The 14537-nt window shown below is 47.6% G+C and overlaps 8 protein-coding genes across 8 annotated transcripts; 5 read left to right on the plus strand and 3 right to left on the minus strand.

The window, feature by feature from the left end:
* Positions 1-223: 223 nt before the first annotated feature.
* On the minus strand, positions 224-1104 carry N7517_011091 (bZIP transcription factor; the record flags this gene model as incomplete). The annotated part of the gene is made up of 2 exons (XM_056728814.1): positions 224-897; positions 960-1104. The coding sequence occupies 2 exons, from the start codon at positions 1102-1104 to the stop codon at positions 224-226; spliced, it is 819 nt and encodes a 272-aa protein (XP_056574629.1).
* Positions 1105-3252: 2148 nt separating this feature from the next.
* N7517_011092 (fungal specific transcription factor domain-containing protein) lies at positions 3253-4176 on the plus strand (the record flags this gene model as incomplete). The annotated part of the gene is made up of 3 exons (XM_056728815.1): positions 3253-3387; positions 3434-3984; positions 4035-4176. The coding sequence occupies 3 exons, from the start codon at positions 3253-3255 to the stop codon at positions 4174-4176; spliced, it is 828 nt and encodes a 275-aa protein (XP_056574630.1).
* Positions 4177-4330: 154 nt separating this feature from the next.
* N7517_011093 (fungal specific transcription factor domain-containing protein) lies at positions 4331-5230 on the plus strand (the record flags this gene model as incomplete). The annotated part of the gene is made up of 1 exon (XM_056728816.1): positions 4331-5230. One exon carries the CDS (start codon positions 4331-4333, stop codon positions 5228-5230), a length of 900 nt encoding a protein of 299 aa, XP_056574631.1.
* A 743-nt stretch (positions 5231-5973) lies between these two features.
* On the plus strand, positions 5974-7304 carry N7517_011094 (heme peroxidase; the record flags this gene model as incomplete). Its single annotated transcript, XM_056728817.1, has 5 exons — positions 5974-6189; positions 6242-6888; positions 6951-7026; positions 7105-7155; positions 7248-7304. 5 exons carry the CDS (start codon positions 5974-5976, stop codon positions 7302-7304), a joined length of 1047 nt encoding a protein of 348 aa, XP_056574632.1.
* A 1940-nt stretch (positions 7305-9244) lies between these two features.
* Positions 9245-9812, plus strand: N7517_011095 (carbohydrate binding domain-containing protein; the record flags this gene model as incomplete). The annotated part of the gene is made up of 2 exons (XM_056728818.1): positions 9245-9375; positions 9452-9812. 2 exons carry the CDS (start codon positions 9245-9247, stop codon positions 9810-9812), a joined length of 492 nt encoding a protein of 163 aa, XP_056574633.1.
* A 194-nt stretch (positions 9813-10006) lies between these two features.
* On the minus strand, positions 10007-10868 carry N7517_011096 (DUF2458 domain-containing protein; the record flags this gene model as incomplete). The annotated part of the gene is made up of 3 exons (XM_056728819.1): positions 10007-10288; positions 10339-10378; positions 10447-10868. 3 exons carry the CDS (start codon positions 10866-10868, stop codon positions 10007-10009), a joined length of 744 nt encoding a protein of 247 aa, XP_056574634.1.
* A 509-nt stretch (positions 10869-11377) lies between these two features.
* N7517_011097 (cytochrome c oxidase assembly protein COX14) lies at positions 11378-12307 on the plus strand (the record flags this gene model as incomplete). The annotated part of the gene is made up of 2 exons (XM_056728820.1): positions 11378-11687; positions 11826-12307. The coding sequence occupies 2 exons, from the start codon at positions 11378-11380 to the stop codon at positions 12305-12307; spliced, it is 792 nt and encodes a 263-aa protein (XP_056574635.1).
* A 909-nt stretch (positions 12308-13216) lies between these two features.
* N7517_011098 (3-deoxy-7-phosphoheptulonate synthase) lies at positions 13217-14442 on the minus strand (the record flags this gene model as incomplete). The annotated part of the gene is made up of 3 exons (XM_056728821.1): positions 13217-14212; positions 14296-14351; positions 14400-14442. The coding sequence occupies 3 exons, from the start codon at positions 14440-14442 to the stop codon at positions 13217-13219; spliced, it is 1095 nt and encodes a 364-aa protein (XP_056574636.1).
* Between the last annotated feature and the right edge of the window lie 95 nt (positions 14443-14537).

Genomic DNA, 14537 nt, shown 5'->3' on the forward strand with positions numbered 1-14537 from the left:
TCGCTGAGCACCCGTGGACGGGAATCTCTACAGACAATACGTATACAAACGCCATTTTGAGGTGACTGGATATTCATATCTATTGAAGCATCCAAGCCTGTATGTGTGTGGCTTTTTTAATTTGATAGAATGTCATATTTGGATACTAAAACATGCGAGTACTATGTGTTGTCTCTATGCGTATGGTTACGTATAGTTCAATAGAAGCATCAAGGCTAACAATTCAAATATATCGAAAAATCACTTCCTCTCCTCGCTTTCTTCGCCAATAATTTGTAGACTCAATTAGCTCCGGCACTCCGCACATCACCCACGGCCATTTCTTCAAGAATTCCTCTGTAATCTCCCAACTCTTTGGATCCGAAGGCTCTCCCCATACCAGCAGACCACAACTCTTCGTCGAGATGTCCCAAAATCCCATGATATCGACGCATAATTGACCTTCATCCAGCTTATCACGGGCAGAAATCAGGTTGTCTCGCATTCTGCGAAACGGAAAAAAGTCTAGCCAGGGATGATGGGGGATTTCGTACTGTATCTGCGTCGGCCGTAGACTGACCGGCAGCGTCGTGTCGTCGATTTTCTCTCGTGCACAGATGTTGAATGGAGATATTGTATTCTCCGATCTCCAATCAAGGTGAGGTATTATCCCAAGGGTGGAGAGATTTTGGATAAATGCGCGGTATACATTGAGTTTGGTGAGTATTATTAGGTGGCCCGCTGTAGAGGAGCCTCGCGTATAACTCTGGAATGAAGATTTGCTGAATTGCTCCGAGAGAAATTCGGCTTCCTTAGCTGACAGCCACCTTGCTGGGCGTTGTGTTTGACATCGGGTGTTGGGTGGGGAGACGAGTCGACCTTCGGTAACTTGATCACTTTGGGCAAGCCTTCGTTTTCCTGTCTTCGGGTTAGCTAATTGTCTGGGACTTGTTCATTAAAACGGGTGGAATTGCACATACGATAAGCTCTCTGATTCAACCGATTCTGTAGCTTTCTCCGCAGTTTGGGATCACTTATCCCCGACCAGGTATCTCTCCGTTCGAGCTCTAAAGAGAACTTCTCGAGGGTAGACGAGAAATTGGGATGCGAGAAATCACGCTGCATTCTAGGTGCTCATCAAGCTAGTACGTAGTAGGGCTATCGCACTGACTAGTTCGGCTTAACTCCGTCGAGAAAACAGCGGAGATATGTAGATGGCTGACCTTGTAGTATAACCTCCACAATCCTTAAAGCCCCAATACTTTATAACGATGCTGCCTGCCCTTCCAAGCCATTGAACATTGGCATTGTCTGAGCATGGAAATAATCTTCCGAAATCTGAGTATTCATTACCAGTAATCTCATTTGGGACTACCGATGAATCCCATTTTTCGGCCGAAATCTTGTGTCGATCTACATCTGGAAGCTTGGTCTACAACGATGTTTGATATTCGTGCGTCGTGTGGGTCCTCATCGGCCGAAGTAATGCGTAATGTCTTGGCCAAATTAGAACTAACAGAATGTAAGTAACAAATAGCAAAAAGACTTACAGCATAGAGAGCTTATCAGCAACTCCGAGGATACTTATACTTCGCTTGGTCCCAGCCTTTAAACGTATAGGGCGAGGTAAAACCTTCATTTTGACGACTCTCTAAAGAAAAGCAAAATACATATCCTCTCATGCTTTATTCCTTGCTTTTCATACTCGCGTTATTGCTCAGCCAGACTTCCACTCTCGCTGCAATTGTCCAGCCTCCCTCTTTTCATGCAACCTTATCCCCGAACTGCGCCTCTGATCTGAACGAGCTGAAAGCTCGGTATAGCACCGTGTTCGATGGTGACTACAGTTCCAAGTTTGATGACATCCTCGCGCTTTGCTATAGCTTGAAAAAGACAAACTGGAAAGATGGTGAAGAAATTGGCCTCTCGTACCTGGATAAATTTGACAGTTTCAGGAATAATTGTTGTCTCGATTTCATCAACATTGGAACGAAGGTTTCGCTACAGCAGAGTCCTAGAAGGATTTGAAACTACCTTGTAAATACCTCTTCTTTTCGGCGTATTTTTGTTGTTTACTTGCTGTTTTCAGAGTCACATGAGAGCACATCAACTTGTGCAGTCCAAGCTTCAAGAACGGACTTCAAAGTTCTGACACAGGAAGGAAAGTTCCGTGTTTGCGATATATCATGCCAAGTGGCTGGCTGCTTCGATCAATGCAGCATTGAGAGACTTGAAGACTTTATACTGGTATAAAAGCTCCAATGGCCTTGATTTTCGAAGAGAATAGTGCAGGTTTAGTGTACGGAAGCCAGTATGGATAAAGCCCTCTCAATTATTAGAGAGATATGTAGAAAACCGACAAAAAGGAAGAGGAACTGTTACAACCTATCTCTTTCGCTTTCTCTGCCCCAATTCCCTAATATGTGTTCTATGTGTTCTGGTAGCCTTGCTGCCTCAGGCAGGGCATGGCCTAGTGATCTGTCACCTAGTTGATCTTCTTTACTCTCTCTCCCTTAATGATTAGTTCAATTCAACATATGGTTTCTTTCTCACCTTGTCTCAGATGCTCTTTCACTATTCACACATCGATGAATTGCCGAATCAGAGAAGGACGTCCAATGAAGGACGTCCAATGCTAAACAAACTAGCCTCTCCACAGCACCGCACGGCCTCCTTTCCGACCCTAGCTGCCCTTACCTACGGTGGATCTCTGCCGGAAAAATAGCAGCAAAACTCCCCAGAGCTCAAGATTACTTCAAGCAATGCCTTCGCTTCTGAACGTGGTTTCTGCCTCAACCATACGCTCAAACCGAACGAATGCGGGTGCCCTGAAAAGCGCTTCGGGTCTACTGCGATCGAGGATGGACATATCGAATGTGACGAGGTGACGAAAGCAAGCACGTGGGTGGGACTCGCCTTGGCACCTCCAGGGCTGCCCAGATGGCTTGAGTGGTGACTAAGCTACAAACAGTTCCCGGGTGGCGTCCAATTTGAAGCCGAACCCTTCGCTGGTTGCCGTGTGGCGGGATCCATGCTACAATGCAGACTCAGTCAATGTCTGATCGAAAAAGACCCGTAACAGCATGTACAGAATGTCGCCGCAGGAAACAAAAGGTTTATTAGCGACGAATCAACTATGATATATGTGCGTGGTTGCTAATTTGTAAGTAGTGCGATCGTGAACGACCATGCAATCATTGTGTTGGAAGGAATGTTCCAACAGCGTGTAGTTATGATTATTCAAGCGCCGGAGAAGTGACTTTTGGGAGCCATATGCCCGTATTGCAAAGCCCGCCTGCTTCAACAATTGGTGACCAGTCTTCGGCACTTGATGCAGATTACCGCTTAAGGGACCAAATCGGGTATGCTTACACCGATGACGGGAACTACTTGTCCAAAATACAAGAGGTCAGTTTGTGTCTTATGGCTTGATGTAAGTTCATGACTAAAATAGGAGCAGATGGTTGAAGCCGATAAAGAAATTCAGACTATGAGATTTCAACGCATCATTCCTCTCCCTGAGGCTACAAGGCAAGAACTCTGTGGTATTTTCGCGAGGTTACCCCATCGACTGGTTGTGCGAGAACTCATCGACATTTATTTTGCCGAAGCCAATTGGTACTTTGCCGTGCTGGAACAATATTATTTTGAGAAACTGTACAATTCTTGGTGTATTCACAACGATTGCTTGACAGAACATGGCCAGCTTCCTGATCTACCACCGGATCTTCTGCATTTCTCGGCACTGTTATTCCATGTCCTTGCTGTCTCTTTACAGTTCCTCTCGCCGGACACGAATTGTAGCCGTGCTCTAAGAGTGGATAGTTTCACCGCGCGTGATCGTCTTTCCAGCAATTACTCTACAAGCGGAGTCGAGATCGCACGCATAGCAGGAGCGTTGGATCCTACGATAACCACTGTACAAAACGATCTCATGAGGGCATTGTGGTTGAAGAATTGCAGCCGAGGAAGAGAAGCATGGCATGCCCTAGGTAGCGCAATCAGGTGAGCCTCTGCATAATTCAAAAGGTAGACGAGTTTCTCACCCCAATCAGAACAGCCCAAGAGCTTGGCTTCCATCAGCAGAGCAAAGTTTATCAGACACCACGATCTACACTGGAGGAAACACTTACCGAGCTGTGGTATGATGAGTACAAACGCAGGCTATGGATTAAGTTGTTTTCCTGGGACAGGTGAGGCTCATCGGTTTCTTCTCCAATCCAGCCATTCTAATAAGAGCAGTCACATGGCCTTTTCTCTAGGCCGACCACGCTCTATCAACGTCAGTGATTGTACAATTAATCCGCCGTTGGATTGTGATATACCAGCGGACCCATCAACCAGGATACCAATGACTTTAGCTCCACATGAGCCTCCCTCATCTTTCACGCCGCATCTTTTCCAATACGCCATCTGTCAGCAGGCCCATAAGGTAATGTCTTTGGGTGCCCACAAAAAGGACTTCATAGATTATGCCTTGATTCAAGGTATCCACGACAAGATTCTGTCTTTATTGAGCGGTCTTCCACCTGTTCACCGACCGATGAATCCGGATACATCCTGGGATGTGAGTTACCCTCACATACCCAAACAACGTCAGCAAATATCGACCGCCGCAAACTCGTTTCTCATGGCATTGCATAGGCCACACGCCAGAACTCACATGGCTAGCCGACACGCTGCAACTCAAGCAGCCTTTGCCACGTTGGATGCGCAAGCACAACTTTTTGATATGATGGCTACCAGCTACTCTAGCATCTACGCTCTCTGTATCTATACTCTTGATGCCGGTATATTTCTGTCTGTCACAACTTTAGAACATCCGCCTACAGATATGGGTATACTACATGGGATCATTCGTGCAATCCGGAAAGCCATTCATCGCCTTGAACTGGCACAGGAGAGAGTCTCTCTAGCAGGACCGGGCTCAAGAATCTTGAAACTCTGCCACCAGAAAATGCAAGCGTCCGCACAGGCTCAGCCCAGTTCGCAAGAATCTGCTGCCCACGAGGCAACTCGTTTTACTGCGGCTTCGTTCATGGACGAGTCATTTTCCGGCGGCGCACACGTCCAAGAATCTCCCAATCAGCCTTCGGAGATCCTTGGATATACCTCTGGGTCTGGCATTTCATTGTCTGATCACATTTCGTTTGACGGCACAGTGATGTTTGAAGATATCACTCAGCCTAACTTTGATATGGAAGCATGGGTGCGGGAACTAGGCCAGTCTAACGACTTAGGATGGACCTGACTCCAATAGAGGCTCGAATGTGTCTCGTTAGTTACCATGCCAGAAAGCACTGGGACTTTTGCCAGTTTTGATCGCAGCCAGTAATGTGGCCGTCTTGACAAGCACTTGGCTAGGTGCTTCCCATGCTTTACTAAACAGTATGACCACCCAGAAATATGTTGACTGCTAAACTAAAAAGTCTGCTATCAAAGCACATATTTACTGTCGAATGTTTGACCGGAGTGGAATGGAATAATATTAAACACCTGGGCAGTCATCTGGGCTTCCAAGGTTACATGCACTTTTAACTCCATATCGACCAATCAATGTAGTTCGGCCGAAACTCCACACCGTCAGGAGCCAATGATACATGAGACTTGTGATCGGCCGACCTTGGCGCCGGGTAAGTTGATGACAATAGACCTTTCATTGGTTCCCTGGAATCGAGATCCACCCAATTTCTAGGAGATATAGGTAGGTCTACGCGTATGTATGCTTCAAAGTCACAGATTATCACGAGTGACTCGGAACTTCGCATTGGTTAAGCAGAGAGAGTAGCGGGTCTATTGCCAAGAGCCTTTCAAGGTCCCAGGCAACAGGCTTTTGATATTGGCGATGGCTGGATCTTTCTCCTTGCCGTTTATTTTTAGTGCATCTCGGCGTTTGCTGTGCTTTCCGTGCCATCGTCAGTATTTAGAGGCTATTCATTGTCTGCTGAATGCTATTTTATTCCTATGCATCAATTATCCACTCAACGAGATACTATGAAGTATACAACGATGTTCTTCTTCTTATCCCTCGGGATTGCCTCAGGATTTCCTGGGATGGACACACTACTGAACGATATAAGACGCCGGCAATCGACAACTGGAACAAGTGAGATGATTGGAGATTTGACAGATGGGGCCACAACCGCAGTTGGAAGACAAGTTCGAGAATGTATCACTGGTGTTGGATCATGCGAGAACCAAGAGGAAAAGGTTCGTCCTCTTTTGCCCCTATTGTGTGTGCACTCAACTTAGCCGTGGGTAGAGCTATGATAGACCTGATGATCTGGGAGCCGCCCTCTGTCAGGCTGATTCATGTTGCGTCTGGGACTTTTTGCAACAAGAATTGGTCGAGTTGTTTCGTAACAACGATGGAACGTGCAATAACCTTGCTCGAGCCTCTGTGAGACTCGGGTTTCATGATGCTGGGGCATGGTCCAAAAGCAGCGGTACTGGTGGCGCAGATGGCAGCTTGGTACTAAGTTCGGATGAAATCAATCGACCAGAGAACAATGGCCTCCAAGAGATTCGAACTAAGGCATTGCAGTTATTGAACAAATTTTCAAAACACGGTGTCAATGCTGCTGACTTGGTGCAGTTCATGCACAATGTTGCCACTGTAACCTGCCCTCTGGGTCCTAGGTTGCTGACTTTGGTAGGACGTCATGATCGCCGAGAAGCGAACCCTATGGGTCTTATACCAAGCAACAACGCATCGGATGCAACATTTCTCATTGATCTCTTTCAAAATAAGACTTTTACAGCACGAGATCTTGCCGCCTTACTTGGAGCGCACACCGTTGCTCGACAATTATATGTCGATCCTTCTAGAGCAGGCCAAACATTCGATTCTACGCCAGGAGTTTGGGATATGAATTTCTACCGCGAAATGGTATTGCCTGAACCCCCTTCGTAAGGCTACGCCATAATGAAAATATCGTTAGCTTTAAGAACTGATATATCTAATCTATTAGAGGCGTTTACCGGCTAGCAAATGATGAAGCACTTGCTCTGGCCGATGGCACCTCCTCTCGTTTTACCGCATTTACGGTTCGTTCTTGTCTTCATCTCCTAATTTCCAAACTCAATGCTTCTTTGAAATACTAAAATAATGTCATACTATTCTAGGATGTCACCTTCGGCCAGACGGTCTGGAACTCCGAGTATTCAGCGGCATATGTACGCCTTAGCCTTCTTGGTGTTAACAACATCAACCAACTTACCGACTGTACCAAGGTACTGCCTAATGCTGTGACCTCCTTTTCATTTAGATCCTCATCGCCATCATTTCCTTCATCCACCGCCAGATTGTCGTCGATCGAATCTAGGAACATGATGCTCTGTATTTTACTTTGCCTATTTCTATTGATGATATGAGTGAACCCTTCGAGAGAACGAGAAAACAAAAACAAGGCCCTTCGATTAAAAAAGCTCGAGAGCTGTATCAATTATAAAAGTCTGTATATTTGATTATCGATGAGCTTGATGTTCATTCGGCGTGAACAGTAACGTAGGTCAAGAAGACTACCCGAAGTAGTTAGTGGAAAGTGCGCCCCTAGTCCTTCTTTCCACGCCATACCCCCGATTCGCTCCTGACTGCGCAATGAGAAACTCCTACTGGCACTTCATGGGCACAGAATGATGGACGACATCGTGGCTCCATATCCGGTGTGGACGGAGAAACATCGCGTGTGAGTTCATTTCTCAGAATGTACTATCGTTGACTATTTGACAGACCTGATGCCCTAACAGTCTCGTTGGAGTTGATATGAAATGACAAGCTTTGGCTACGATCACCATATCTTTCTGAAGTCGTTATCAAACGTGCGGATAACGAGAAGCGACCATGCTTAGTCGCATGGAATCCGCATAATTATGAGTTTTGTGCACCTGGCTTCATTCTCCTCCACCATGGCCCACAGGGCCCACGGAAGGTTGAACTTCCTGTCCATTCTCGACCGCCAGCCAATGCGGGAGTCAATATTCACTTTCATGCTGAAAATCATCCCGGTCAACTCCACCAGTGGATAGATGTATTGTCGGATCGCTACCGAGAATACTTAAGACCTGGCGAGTCGTACACTTTGCTATGGCCAGGTGGAAAAATCACGAGGTGGGCCTGGGATTCAGATCGAGACCGCCTCCGTCAGACCCCGATGCCAGAAAATCCCGATCTAGTCCTTCCCGGCGGTTCTCATCTATCCTTTGCTGTACGGGAAGGAGAGGAGCCACCTCCAGCTTTAGGCATACCGATAACCATATTAGCTTCTGCATAAGTATACTTTCAATCTCTTGTTACTGGATATTCTGACGTCCATTATTAGACAAGCTATCCCAAACCTAACTATGAAGCTCGAAGGTCCATTGGCTGCCATAGAGCGGCGTGATGGAATGCCCTTAACTGTCCACTTCACCTATCACAGAAGCAGTTCTACAAAATCTAGACCTATCGTCCTTCATAATGTCCATTTTAACTCCATTTGTCTTACCACTGGGATGGAACTTTCATGGCAAACGTATCCATATGGTCTTGGTTGTGGGCTTGGAATATTTGATGGCCCTGACAAGGAAATCTTTCCTGGCCAGCATGAAGATTTCGTTCGTCTTCACCCGGGAGAGACCTGATCTTCAACGATTGTCGACGACATTCTCAGTGAGGCGAAAGCTAGGGATATTATCCGGTGCCAGCTTAACCTAACAGCCTTCGACTGGTGGGATTGGGGAACTAAGGACGCCCACATTTCCACTAAAGTCACAGTGGCATGCTAGGAAGCTTTCTCGGTGTTGAAGCCTAGTGATAATGACGGGCGACCTTTGGTGGTAGTGCCATCTTCAAATCCTGTTGATATAAGCATACTAGTTTAAGATCGAATCAACAGGGGGGGTATGTAGCAGCGCTCGTGAATATGATGATTTATGCTGCCTCAAATATAATAATTTTACAAATAAACTTACCAATGCAGCAAAGGAACCTGCTGGAAAAGACAGTCTATGCTAAGCATTTGTATGGTAAGATTAATATGGACCTCCTAATCAATAGGTCATGTTTCGACGGTCAGAGTATGGAGCCCCTCTCGAAGCTTATTAAAACCCTAATACGAGCTATTTTTATATAAGTGACTGTATATGTAGCCCTATTTGTAGATCATCGGCAGCCCCCGCAAAGGTGTCTCAAACATAAGCCGACGGGCTCAACCAGGTGCACTATAAAAGTAGACGGATTGTCTTTTCTTTCGCAATTCCATTCACAGTTGTCATTCTAACAATCATGTCTCTATCATGTAATCCTGTCTCAAACCCTTCTTTTGAAACCGGCGTCCTGGCTCCATGGCATCCATCCGCCGTAAATGTGGCCAAAATCAGCAACGGAGCAATTGCTTACAGTGGTGATTACTACCTGTAAGGACCTCCCTCCCTCTCTGTTTCCAGTCCAGCCAAATTGCAATATCAGACACTAACCAAGTGATATGCACAGCGATCTCCAAACCGCAGTAGGAAACCGTGGCAACACCATCTCCCAGGGCCTAAGACACCTCAAACCTCACACGGAGTACAAATTCAGTGTCCAGGCTCAGGTTCCATCGCCTTCCGGCTCAGAGTACTGCTCGGTATATGTGTACATGGGCCGCAATGCAACAATCGGCAGCATTGCCTCGGCACAGCTGTTCAATTTTGGGGAGTGGACAGAGGTCACAGGAAGCTATGTACCAAAGAGGGAGAATGATATCTTGAGTATTGTCGCCGCTTGTGATTCGGAGGATTCTTCCGTTACGGGTCATGTTTTGCTTGATGATATTAGCTTCATTGGGGGCAATTGTGCGTATGGTTTAGTCTAGAAATATACTAAATTATGATTTTTGTTGCGCATACATGCACTGTAGTAAAGATCTGGTTTCAAAGAACCCCCATTGTATAGATTGCAAATCAAGAACTTCCAGGGCCAACCAATCATGCTCGGCCATAAGAAGACTCATGTCACCTCAAAAAGATGGGAACCGAACATAAGTCCCGGATTCTGAGAAGTATCTCATTATTTACACAGATCCTCTAGCAACTCCAACATGCGTTGTTGCAACTTCACAAGCTCAGACTTAGCAATTGGCGATCGGGTAGTTCGGGTGGACTCAGTCTGACTCTGTGACTGTAAGCCTTCCATATTGGATGGAATATCTTGGACTAGCTCCTTCCGAAGCGTAAAGAATGGAACATCCAGACCGCGCAATTCGGCAATGATGGCATCTGCCATTTGCACGGCTGCCCTATGAACCTTTGCATCGTAGGTTGCAATCTCTGCGGCAAGTTCTTTTTCAGTCTAATAAAGATCAGTCATAGTGAATAAGTAAAGTAGTATTGAGAACATACCGAGCCATCGTCCTCTTTTACTGGGGCACCGATCGACCTCCTTATTTAAGTGTCAGTTATCAGTCAAAAGTAAAATACCGCAGAGCACTAGCATAGAGATAAACCCACAAGACTGCATCTAGCTCCCTCTGTTTCTCAGGGCGACCCTGCTGCTGCTTCAATAATGCCTCACGGGCATGGAACCATTGTTGTTCATGGCGGTGTTGACTTCGAATCACACCGCGGATGCGCGCCTGGGTCTCCTCATTTTGACCCACGGTGCGCATCACATGTCGTAGTGCCGCGGGCCAGGTTGTGATAGTTGATGAGTCAGAAGTAGAAGTAGAAATAGAAGTGGTGGAGGGTCTCGTTATCCTTGGCTGCGGAGGTCGTGGATCCTCCGAGGGCTTGGATTGAGAGGGTGCGGTTTTTGGGGGTGGGTTAGGTGTGGGTATATGTTGACTAGTGCTGCCCTGACCCTGAGAAGCTAGACTAGACAAGGTGCTGAGGACTGAGTTCAAGTCCGAGGCATTGTAGGAGCTGTCTCCCATATTGAGATAATAGTCTCCTGATGGGATTTGAGAGATGAGTCGGTTGGTCCAAAGGTTTCTAATCGATATATGAACCTCGGAAGTCTTAGTTGATAATAAGGATTGAGAGTGGTGAGTGAAGATGGATGTAGATGTGAAGTGTTCCAAAGACGGTCGAAGGATACATATGCAGAGTCAGAATGGGAGAAGGGAGTGTGTTTAGAGAGACCAGTCAATTTCACAAAGAGTAAGTATAATTTATTGATAGCATATAAATTACAAATCCCACGAAAATGAGAAGTGAGAAAGGAAAAGATGAAAGTCATATCAGTTGTAGCTGTTGAATGTCTTGGCGCATCTCCCGTGCTGAAAATTTACCTTCCAACCTGCAAATCCCCCGGTTTATCAACTGCCTCCAGCTCCATCACCCCACCACAGCCCTCCAATTGCCTCCAGCCAATTTGCAGTAATAATAATTTGATTCCCAATCCCAATCTCGAGCTCTCCCCCCGAAACCGGGAACTTCCAACATGTCCCGATCCGCCGCAGACGCAACGCGGTTCACGGCCACAGGGCCCTACGCCAACTCCAAGACCGCCGGCGCGTACCAAGCCCCAGACTTTGGCAAGACCTCCAACAAGAAGCCATCACCACAGCAACTTGGCCCCAGCGGTCAACCGGAGACACCCAAGGAGAAGGTGGAACGACTGCGAGCACAGGCACGGGCTGCTCGGAAGACACAGGCAGCTGGCAGCGGTACGGACCGATGGATTGAGTCTGGGCGGAGATTCGCCAATAAAGCGCACAAGGGAATGGTTTATTCATTGATTGCCGCGTCCGGTATGTTTCCTGTGGAATATGAGCAAAATAGCAACACAACATACGATCCCTTCGGAAGTCCGAGTCAACGATGACAACCAACGGAACCCCCCAAATGACCCCTACTGGACTTATACTAATCCTACTGGGCTATATTAGGTGTCTGCGGTGTTCTTACAATCTACTCGATGGTCTCGCTCACGCTCTATAACCGTCGTCAACGCACGCTTTGGATCGCAAAGGAACTCGAGACTCTCAAACAGGCCGAGATCGCCTGCGCCAACGGTACCGCAACTATCGAACAGGAGGAGCTCCTGAAGAAGGAGAGGATCGGTGATATTATGAAGCAGAAGCGCGAGGAGGATAAGGCACAGAAGCCCTGGGCCAAGGCAAAGCGATTCCTCTTCGAAAAGCTCAACATGGAAGACACCGGTGCCTCTGCTGCACCAGTCTTGGCTATTGAGGGTGCCGAACAGACCCAAGGCAGTGTTATGGAGGCCGTGCAGGCCAAGCAAGCTTTGGATACTGCGGCGAAGACCGGCGCTCCGCTGCCCGGCCAGTTGGATGTGATGGCCGAGAATGTGGAACAAGCTGCGAAGGCCAAGACATCGAGCTGGACTAGCTGGTTGACAGGACGGTAAATTGGTGTCGGCTTTGGTCCAAGCAAACAAAAAGAAAGAAGGACGGAATAGATGGGTCGATTGGCATAACCTGTCCGCGGATATAATGTTGATCTGATTTCATCATCTACCAACGGACATAATCTAGACCCATCTCTACCTCCCGGTCTTCACATCTCGCCATCTGCAATTCTTTTTTCTCTTGCATGGCAAGCTGCGATCTTTTCTCGTGGCCTGCTTCCATTCTCCCAGGGGGTTTACGGCGTTCTCTGCTTTTATCTTTCTGGAATGTGTTCCTAGTCAGTATAGTCTTTCCTGATACTCTCCGAAGGGAGTGGACGGACGGGCTTCCATGTATATCGTGTACAGTACATAGATCTGCTTCTATCTCATTTCTACTTCATCTTCAAATCCCACAATGTAACCTACGGGCATACTACATGTAGGTACTACCTACCGCCACTACCCAGTAACTATATCACCTAATAATTTTCACCGAAACAGACCCTTATAACCTAGGTGTGCGCACTAATCCCCAAAAGAGGGAACCCTCCGGAGAAGCGCTTTGCCGCGGCTACACATGGTCCATGCATGTAGTGGAGCAGGAAAAAAAAGGATAAGTAAACGGTAGATCCTAGAAAAATATAAAAAGCAGATTCAGCCTTTAATCATATTCCTAAAACTTTTGTTGGCCAATCCTCAGTCCCAGCCCAACGCAAAACCCTCAATGTTTTTGACACCACATTCACACATGAATCCCAAGGGGGTTTCCCAAGGAACAAGGAAAAAAAAAGGTACAAAGGAAACCGCTGAAAACCCGAGAAAAAGAAATAGGCACCGAAACGAGGTATCTATGCCAGACCCGTTCTCCCCTCGGAAGAAGGACTGTGAAAATCAAGAGACAGGGCATCTAGAGAAAAAGAGAATCCTCTATTGCTGCGCTTTACGGGCAGCACGACGAGCACGAACACCATCGGCAAGATCCTCAAGCACCTCGACAGTCATCTCCCAGTTGATGCAAGCATCAGTGATGCTGACACCGCGGAGAAGAGCCTCAGGTCCCTCGGGGGGAACCTTCTGGTTACCCTCGTAGATGTTGGACTCGATCATGACACCGATGATGGCAGTCTCACCCTCACGGAGCTGGTCGGATACCTCCTTGGCGACAATGGGCTGGTTCAGGTGGTTCTTGTTGGAGTTACCGTGTGAGCAGTCGACCATGAGGACCTCACGCTGCTTCTTGGAGCGGAGAGCCTCACGGGCAGTGCGGATGCTCTCACGGTCATAGTTTGTGCCTCTGTTGCCACCGCGCAGGATGACGAAACCGTGCTCGTTACCGGCGGTCTTGGTAATGGCAGCAAGACCCTGCTTGGTGACACCGAGGAAGCGGTGGGGGTGCGAGGCAGCGCCGATGGCGTCAACGGCGACGGTCAAGTTACCGTCGGTGCCGTTCTTGTAGCCGATGGGGAAGGACAGGCCCGAGGCGAGCTCGCGGTGAAGCTGGGACTCGGTGGTGCGGGCGCCGATCGCACCTAGCGAGATCAAATCGGCAAGGTACTGTGGGGAGATGGTGTCGAGCATCTCGGAGGCGATGGGGAGGCCGGTGCCGGTCAGGTCGGTGTACAGCTTACGGGACACGCGCAGACCCTTGTTGATGTTGTAGGTCTCGTCGATGTCGGGGTCGTTGATCAGACCCTTCCAGCCGACTGTTGTACGGGGCTTCTCGAGGTAGGCGCGCATGATCACGCAAATGTCCTTCTCCAGTTTTACGGAAAGCTCCTTGAGGCGGCGGGCGTACTCGAGAGCGGTATCGGGGTCGTGGATAGAGCATGGTCCGACAACGACGAGCAGGCGGTCATCGCGCTGCTCAATGATCTCGATTGCTTGATTCCGGCCGGCGCGGACTGTTTCAATGGCACGGGCAGGCTATACAGACGTTAGTTGGGAAGTTTTGCCATGTCCCCGCAAAGAGCGGGGTGAAGCTGAAGAAAAAAAAAATTTCGACTCACAGCGGGAATTTCATTTTGCAAGAAGTAGGGGGACAGCAATGGGTCGTATCCAAGGACTAACAATGATCAGTATACGCAAATTGAGTGAGAAGAATTCCACATACCACGACTGTCCTCGTTGACTTCGGTAGTGTTAATAAGAGGCATTGTGGTTCCAAGAACACTAATAGTTGATTAGTTATAAATTATAGATGATTATAAAAGATGATTCTCCAGAATCAAAATCCAAGTTTAAATTGGCA

This window comes from Penicillium concentricum (assembly GCF_028827145.1).
Source record: "Penicillium concentricum strain IBT 3081 chromosome Unknown utg000006l_segment0_segment0, whole genome shotgun sequence".
NCBI classification, from domain to species: Eukaryota; Fungi; Ascomycota; class Eurotiomycetes; order Eurotiales; family Aspergillaceae; genus Penicillium; species Penicillium concentricum.